At 59.6% G+C, this 7,780-nt stretch overlaps 1 protein-coding gene across 2 annotated transcripts; it reads right to left on the bottom strand.

Annotated features, from left to right (window-relative positions):
- Positions 1-306: 306 nt before the first annotated feature.
- Positions 307-4,131, bottom strand: TMEM59L (transmembrane protein 59 like). Of its 2 annotated transcripts, none has more exons than XM_084759205.1 (8): positions 3,910-4,131; positions 2,919-3,063; positions 2,723-2,820; positions 2,156-2,308; positions 1,628-1,730; positions 1,328-1,392; positions 1,075-1,192; positions 307-952 (listed from the first exon to the last, which is right to left on the bottom strand). In XM_084759205.1, the coding sequence occupies exons 1-8, from the start codon at positions 4,063-4,065 to the stop codon at positions 873-875; spliced, it is 918 nt and encodes a 305-aa protein (XP_084615331.1). In that variant the 5' UTR covers positions 4,066-4,131; the 3' UTR covers positions 307-872. The 2 variants fall into 2 exon arrangements, with proteins under 2 accessions (XP_084615331.1, XP_084615330.1); XM_084759204.1 differs by having other exon boundaries at positions 1,278-1,392; positions 3,910-4,127.
- Positions 4,132-7,780: the final 3,649 nt, after the last annotated feature.

Raw genomic sequence — 7,780 nt, 5'->3', positions numbered from 1 at the left:
AGGTCCTCCACCAGGGGCCCTATATCTGCCTGCAGTGGGCCGAGCTCTGTCCCTAAGAGAAGGAAGGCAAGCCCAATAACCACAAGATTATCAGCAGACTTCCTCAAGGGATTCTAGGTCCAGGAAGGGTCACTACTGTCACTCAGGCTAGGGGTGAGACAGCCGTTTTTCACTCATTGAGTTTGTCACCTGCTCGTGTCCCTCCCGTTCTTTAACAACTTCTGGGGCTTCTCCCGGGTTCAAAGGACTGACCGTCTCAGCCAGCCTCACTCAGCCCACCCTAGGCAAGCACAGACCGACGCAGGCTCAGCCACTCTATCCTTTATTCACTTTATTAACGTTTACTCCTCCTCATCCCTTCCCAGCCCCCACAATTCCCTCCTGAGGCAGCTGGGTCGCCAGAGATAAAGAAGGGCAAGAACCTTAGGAGAGGGGAACCCCTGAGACCTCAGCCCCCCCAGTGAGGAGAGAGGGGAACCCCCGAGACCTCAGCCCCCCACAGTGAGGACACAAAGGAGGAAAAAGAAAGGCAACACAGACAAGGTTCGTAGATGACTTGCGAAGAGCTGAAAAGCCAGCCACAAAGAAAGCAAGAGGGGGGAGGGGCGGGGGGGGGGAGAGACCCTCCCTTTCCAGGCCGCCACTTAGGTTGCCACTTAGGTTCCGTTGTCTCAAGGGGACTGAGAGATGTGATGGCCAAGAGGGAGGGAGGATTAAGGGGGTAGATGAGCCCAAGGCTGGTTTCCCCACCCTGACTTTGGACCTCGGGGTGCAGAGTAAAAGCATGTGACGGGGGCCCCTGTACTTGGCAATAGGCCGGAGATTACAGCGTGGTCAAATCTAGCTTCAACTTGTAAGGCGGGGGGCTGTCCTCATAGGCAGGCGACGGGGGTGGGTACAAGGGCCAGTCGGACCCCATCAGGAGGCCCTTGTGCTGTTCTGCAGTTAGAGGCTGTAGGGATTGGAGAGAAAAAGACCCTTGTCTGGCTTCCCGGGCCAAGCACGACTGCCCAGCACGCAACCCTAGGCTTTCTGCCCCCACCCCGAGCCCTAGCCACCCTGGGTGTTACTCACCTGGAACTTGAGGTGCTGGCCCGGTGTGGTGACCAGAGTACAGCAACTGAGCCACAACATGACCAGGATGGAGAGGAAGAGGCAGCAGAACAGGGCCCATCGAGGCAGCCCGGAGCGCCTGTCCCAACGGCAGGCAGCATTCAGCCATCTGAGCCTCACACAGGAGCACCCAGCCCGGCCCGGCCCGCCCCACTGGCACCCACCGAGACATGCAGCTGAGAAAGTCACTCTCTTGTTGGTCCTCAGAGTCTGCCTTGGCCTTGCTAGTTTTCACTCGGGTCTTAGGCCTCCTCACTTTGTCCAAGGGATCTAGGGGGTCTGAAAGGCAAGAGGGCCAGTGTGCTCCCAGCCTCAGCTAAGAGGCCAGCCTGGTGTGGAGTCAGGCCACGGAGGCCCGGACTTGGCCAGGAGGATGTGAAGGGCTGGAGCGGAGGTACAAGGGATGCTGGGATAGGAGCCATAGAATGTGGCCATGAATCCTGGGACACGGCCCACCGGACCCTGGGAGACCATGGGTCTCGGGAGAGTGGCTGTGGATGTGCGGTGATCTTACCCACATGCACCTCCAGGGCCTCGGGATGCGCGCCTCTCCAGGCCACCTCCACTCGCTGCAGGCGGCTCCCTTGGAATGCAACGCTTTCTACCACGGGCTGGGTCTGGGCAGGGAACAGGATATCAGAGACACAACCTCTGACCCTAGTCGGCTCATCTCAGACCCAAGTGGGCTATTGCTCCTTGTCCAAGTGGCCCCTAGTTCTCCTGGGGGTCATGCAGGAGGACACCGAACCACGGGCTGTATCCATTAGCCTTAACCCCAGAACCAGAAGATGTCCAAGCCAAGGAAGGTGGTCATGTGACCCAACCTCTGCCAACCAGAGTAAACCCCTATTCCGGTAGCAGGCAAGATGGCTCAGCCAATAAAGGTGCTGGCTGCCAAGCCAGATAAACTGAGGAACCTACATGGACGGCAAGAACAGAGTTCCTGGATCCGACACGGCCTGACGCTCTCGCACCAGGACTTCAACTGCCATGAGGTGACCGCTGGATACCACTCAGGTTCATCGGGCCGTGGCTCTCTCACCTGGAACACCACCACCTTCCGGTTGTCTGTCTGAAGGGAGTATGTCCAGGTGGAGGACACGAAGCCCTGGGCGGAACTCATGAGGTCACTGCAGAGCGTGGAAAATAAGTCCAGGAGTGAGAGTGTCCCGATGGGTGGTTCCGAAGCCATTTTCTGGGAAGAGGAAAGCCAACAGAGCAAGGTCAGCAAACTGGGCCTTGTTGACTGGTGTGGCTTAACCAGGGATTCAAAACCCAACCGGGCCCCCTGCTCTGGGTCAGGTGAGCTGGGGGTTTTCTGGGCTCTTTAAGAAACCACACAAGAAGCCGGGCATGGTGGCGCAGGCCTTTAATCCCAGCACTCGGGAGGCAGAGGCAGGTGGATCGCTGTGAGTTCGAGGCCAGCCTGGACTACAAAGTAAGTCCAGGACAGTCAAAGCTACACAGAGAAACCCTGTCTCGAAAAACCAAAAAAAAAAAAAGAAACCACACAAGCTCTCTCGTGTGTATTTGGTTTGGGGATTTTGTTTAGAGTTTTTTGTTTGTTTGTTTGTTTTTTGTTTGTTTGTTTTTAGGTTGGGGGGTTCACCTGCTGCTGCAACTGGGTCTCAGGCTCAGGGGTCTGGCCCCAGCACCCCTCGCTGCAGGCTCGTTGCTCCGCCGCCTTCACGTAGGCCTCAGTGCAGGCTGTGGGTCATATGATGGAGTCACTGGGGGCCCCTTCCGGGGGGTGGGGGGCGCAGCTCTGCCACAGGCTCAAGGTGCACCCAGCCCGGGGGACTCACCTGCTTCGCATTCTGTCTCTGTGGCGTTGGGCCTAGAGCTCTTGGCCACGAAATGACAGATGGAGAAAAGCCGACAGCCGCGCTCGCAAGCACTGGTCAGCGCTGCCTCGCTATTCGGGGACACCGAAGGACCCTCTGGCTCTGGCTGGGGAGGGAGATAGGGTAAGATGGCTGAGGTCCCCCTAAGCCTCCCGGAGAATGAACTGAGGTTGAGGGGAAGGCTAGGATCATCATAGGGGCGGGGGCTCTGAGCAACAGGAACTGGCTTTCTAAGCAGACTGGGGAGTGAAGGTCCTGGCTGGAGGAGTGGACCTGGAAGTGTCCAGGGTCGATGCTGGCAGAGGGCTCCTCAGAGAGAAGCAGAGAGCTTGTTCTTAGGGGACACATGGGAGCAGAGCTGGCTCAAAGCTGCGAAGAAGATGGAGAGAAGGAAGACCACGGGGTAGGGGCAGGACGGGGGTGGGGGTGGGGGTGGGGGTGGGGGACAGGGTCGGGCACGCGATCGTCCTTGCAGTATGTGTGGGTGATCTCTAGGACCTCTGAGGATTACGTCTCACACTCCCTTTGCCATGTCCCCCCAACACACACACACACACACACACACACACACACTGTCCACCCTGGGGTCAATTCACCCCTCCCTGGAAGGAGGTGCTGAGATGCAGACGCCCTCCCCACTTCAAGCCACCCTCTTTGCAAACACATCAGCTTCTCCTCCCCTGAACATTCTCCGTCCTGTCGCCCCACTACTTCCGGAGACTCTCCAATCCGAGGGTCCAGCATCCCTCCTCTACCTAGGGGACCCCCATTCTAGGTCTCGCCTCATTGCAAGGACCCCCTCCCACACCCGAGGTCCTCCCTTTTCCTTCCAGGGACCCCAGGCTCCAGCACTACCGTACCAGGGACTCGCATCCCCTCCCCCAGCGGAGGGTCCTCCACTCAGGCCCCTCCCCGTTTCCAGGGATTGGGTTCCTGGGCGCCCCTCAGTTACCTGCCCGGGCGGCGGGCCAGGGTGGCGCTGTCGACACCGCTGCTGGCAACTCTGAGTGTCCCCAAGCTGCGGGGCGAAGGGGTCGCGCGCTGGTGCCGGAGTAGCCGGCGACGCCAACAACAGCAGCAACAGCAGCGGCAACGCTACTGCAGCCATGGCCGAGTGTGCGCAGCGCGGGCCCCGGGTGCGGGCGTCGGGATGCGGGACCCGGTGTTGACGTCACTGAGCGAGGCAGCCTGGGAAGCGGGGGGGTGGGGTGGCGGGGGGAGGGCTGCGGCGAGCCGGGCGGGCAGGTGAATCCCCACCCCAGCTCGGGACATCTTGATGCTCATGGCCCGGGGAGGGGGGGGTGTCTCTGTCCGGACTTAGATCTGCGGACAAGGGATGTCAAAGAAGGCCTGGCTAAACAGGGTGACAGGCCTACCTTAGGCCACTCAAGGATGGAGACCAAGAGCAACCAGGACAGGGAACATCCAGGATCCTTAGTCAAGGAATTAGGGGGAAAAAAAAAGTTAGAGAAGGGAGGAGAAGTATGGAGAGGGAAGATGGAAAAGGAGGAAAGGGCAGGGCCAGAAGAGGAGGTGATGGGAGGATGAGGAGAAAGGGACCAGGAGGATGAGGAGGTTGAAGGACTAGGAGGATGGAGGGGGGAGGGGGAGGGGTGGGTAGGTAGGGCGAAAAAGGGGGAAAGAACGGAAAGGTGGGGGAGGGGAGAAGCGAAGACGGAAGGAAGGCAGGCAGTGAGGGAGGAGAGGGCACACGAGGTGCTTGAGGACCAAGGGGGGGGGGGTAGGACAAAGACTTGGGAATGGCGAGGGAGGAAGTAGGAGGCACGAGGGACAGGAGCACCCTAGGGCTGGAGCCAGGTTGAACTTGAAGCATTTGATGGCTCGGCTCAGAAGCCTTCCGACCACCGGCCACAGCCTGCCCGCTTCCGGGATACGAAGACTCTGGGGAAGGTACTTTAGGGGCAGCTGCCTCCTCCAGGAAGTCCTCGAAAACCTCAAGGTGGCCGCCCTTCATGCCAGCGCAGAAACAGACCCGAGGGAACCCCGGGTCTCCCCGGTACACAAAGCCCCCCCCCCCAACACCCTAGCAAGGCCTCCAGCCCGCTCACTCTTCCAATCTAGTGGGGAAACTTGAGACGAATAGGGACATTGTGGCTTTTCGTCTAGAGTTCGGAGGTCTCCCCAGCTTCCTTTCTCCCGCGCACCGGGGCGGGGGCTCCGAGCCCCACTGGCCTGCTTGGCACAGGTGCCTGTGGCCCGCGCGCCCTGTCGCTCCGCCCCAGCAGACGAGGAGGCCGCTCACGGGGTCGTCGGGTCACTGGGAGCCGCAGGTTCCGGCCGGGAGGAGGGGCTGGCGCGCCCCGGTCCCCGCCGGCCGCTCGCTTTCATCTCGGCGGCCCCGGCCGGCCCCCACGTGGCTTAATCAGGCGCGGCTGTGCCTGGCGGACCTGAACATCTGGATCCCGGCGCGGCCCCTCCCCCGCCCCTCCCGGCCTAGGCCTCCCTCCCACCAGCGCACCCAGGGCACGGTCCCTGCACGCTGGGACCCCCAACTGTCTCCCCAAACCAGACGGCTTGGTCTATGCCCATCATCCCAGCACGCTGAAAGGCTGAGGCAGGAGGATCGCCGCGAGATCAAGGCCAATCTGGCTTACGAAGTGAGTTCTAAGTCAGCTCAGCCACAGAGTGAGACCCTGTCTCAATAAACCAAACACAAAGCCTGTTTCCCCAATTTACAGGTGGGAAACCTGGCATCCGGACGCCTGGGCAGAGCCGGAATTCAAGTTCACACTTGTCATTTGCAGAGTCCCGGGCACTTAACCCTTCCGCAATTACGGTCCTTCATTCATTTCAAACAAACACTCCTTTCAACAAAGATTTTCTTGTCACGATGATTTTTTTTTTCTTGCAAAAACCCTATAGGGTAGGGCTGTCCTCCTTCCAAATTAGGTCATTGGAACCCGGAATGGCACAAGGGGTTGGCCTAAGTGACAGGATACGGGAGGAGAGGGCTGGCAGAGCCGGTCACAGCGAGGATGGGGGATTTAGGAGTAGGATGGCCTGACAGTATCAACAGGGCAGGCTGAGACAGGAGGATGGCCGAAAATTTGAGGCCAGCTTGGGCTAAGTGAGACCTTTTGTGTGTATTGGGGGGGGCGTGTTTATTGTGCGAAGAGACGTCCCGCCCTTGTTTGTAGATGGGGAAATTGTGACTTAAGGGGTTGGGTCGGAGCGCCCCAGGGCTGAAAGTAGAGTTTGATGGCTTCCAGCCCCCCCTTTTCCGCTCCTTGAGGCCGCTGGGGGGAAGCGGAAGAGGACTTGACCCCGGCCCCCCAGGTGAGCCCCGGCGCCCCTCCTGGCGTTCCCGGGGGAGCTGGTCCAGGTGAGGGGCGGGCGGCCGGCGGGCGGCCGGGGTCGGATTTCAGGAAATCCGCCGACATTCCTTCGGGGCTTAAGAGGGAAAGTTGACTCGCCGCCGCCCCGCGTTCCCCCCACTTCCTACCCCCCGGGGCGGCGCGGCCGGGGGCGGGGGGCGCTGTCCGCGTGAATCAGCGGACTCCCGGCGTCCGGGAACCAGCCACCCGGGTCAGGGCGGGCCGCAGACAAGCGCCCTTTGTCCCTGGCCGCCCTCGGCACGACCCTGCTGACCCCCACCCCCAAGCGGAGTCCAGCCGAGCAAGGCTGGGTGGCGCCGCTGCTTGCAGACATAGGGAAAGCAATGAGAGGAGGGATGCGTTGCTCCCCCAAACGTCTGGCCATCCTGGGACGCAGCACCAGTCTCCCGGGGGGTGCAGAGGAACAAGGACCCCCAGGGCTGGTGGCCCCAGAGTACACAACCCAGGCTGGAACCTCCCCACATCCCATCTCTAGTACTTAAACTACAGCACCCTATACAACTGAGGTGTGGCACCCCCACTGCCTAGGTTTTCCAGGGTGGGGAGAAAGGCCAGGGCACCCACATGCCCTAAATCAGATCCTCACTACCCTATTGCCCGGACACCGCCAGGTCCAGGCAGGAGTGGGGAGGCGCTTCGTGGGGGAACGGTCAGGTCCTAGTGGCGGGTCTCAGCTCTGCCCTTCTCAGTCAGACAAGCTTTGGTTTCAGCTGGTCCTGCCGCTCTACCTCAAAGCCCTGGGTGGTTCTTAACTAGGAGTCTTGAGGCTCTGCAAAGCTCCCTGATTTATGCCTGCCTGCCTTCTCTGCAGGAGACCCCTGGGTAAAGAGCCCAGGACTAGTGGAGAACCCTTACTACATTCCCAGCCACTTTCAATGACTTAGGTCAATATTTGTCAGAAAGTACACCCTGACTACCGTCCTTTCCTAGCAAAGGGAGGCCTAGGGATGGGGGAGGAAAGAGTTAATTCCATGGGCGCATGAGGACCAGGAAGGAGTGGGTGCACCTTAAGGTCAACTTCTTTGCCCCAAAGGGTAAAAGTCATCCAGAGGGCAGAGGTCAAAGATCAGAGAGGGATGTCTGCCAGCTTGGGTCACACAGCAAAGTGAGGTGTGTTTGTAGCCTGGGTCCCATCACTTGCTAGGGGTGTTTTCTGGCTACTTGGAAGGAGCGGATTCTTTTACAACTTTTCCTTTTTGTGAGTATGTATTGAACTCTTCTGGCTTTCACTGGGCCCAGCTTGGGGGTCTGAGGGCCCTTACTTAGGTTTTCAGGACTTACAAAGTTAAGTGGCCGGCCGTAGAGCGGGTGCTTTGCAGGGCTAACTACAAAGACAATAAAAATCAAGTGAACTTGAAGGTTGACTCCAAAAAGACACTCAGGACGGGAAGGCTCCTCAAAGCCACAGCCGCAGAACCGAGGCCCCTGAAAGCACCAAACCAGGCGGTTGCCCAAACAACCAGTGGG

This window comes from Acomys minous (genome assembly GCF_964271855.1).
Source record: "Acomys minous genome assembly, chromosome: 15".
Lineage (NCBI taxonomy): Eukaryota > Metazoa > Chordata > Mammalia > Rodentia > Muridae > Acomys > Acomys minous.
Note: the sequence above shows the minus strand (reverse complement) of the source record. Positions and strands in the feature narration are given on the sequence as shown.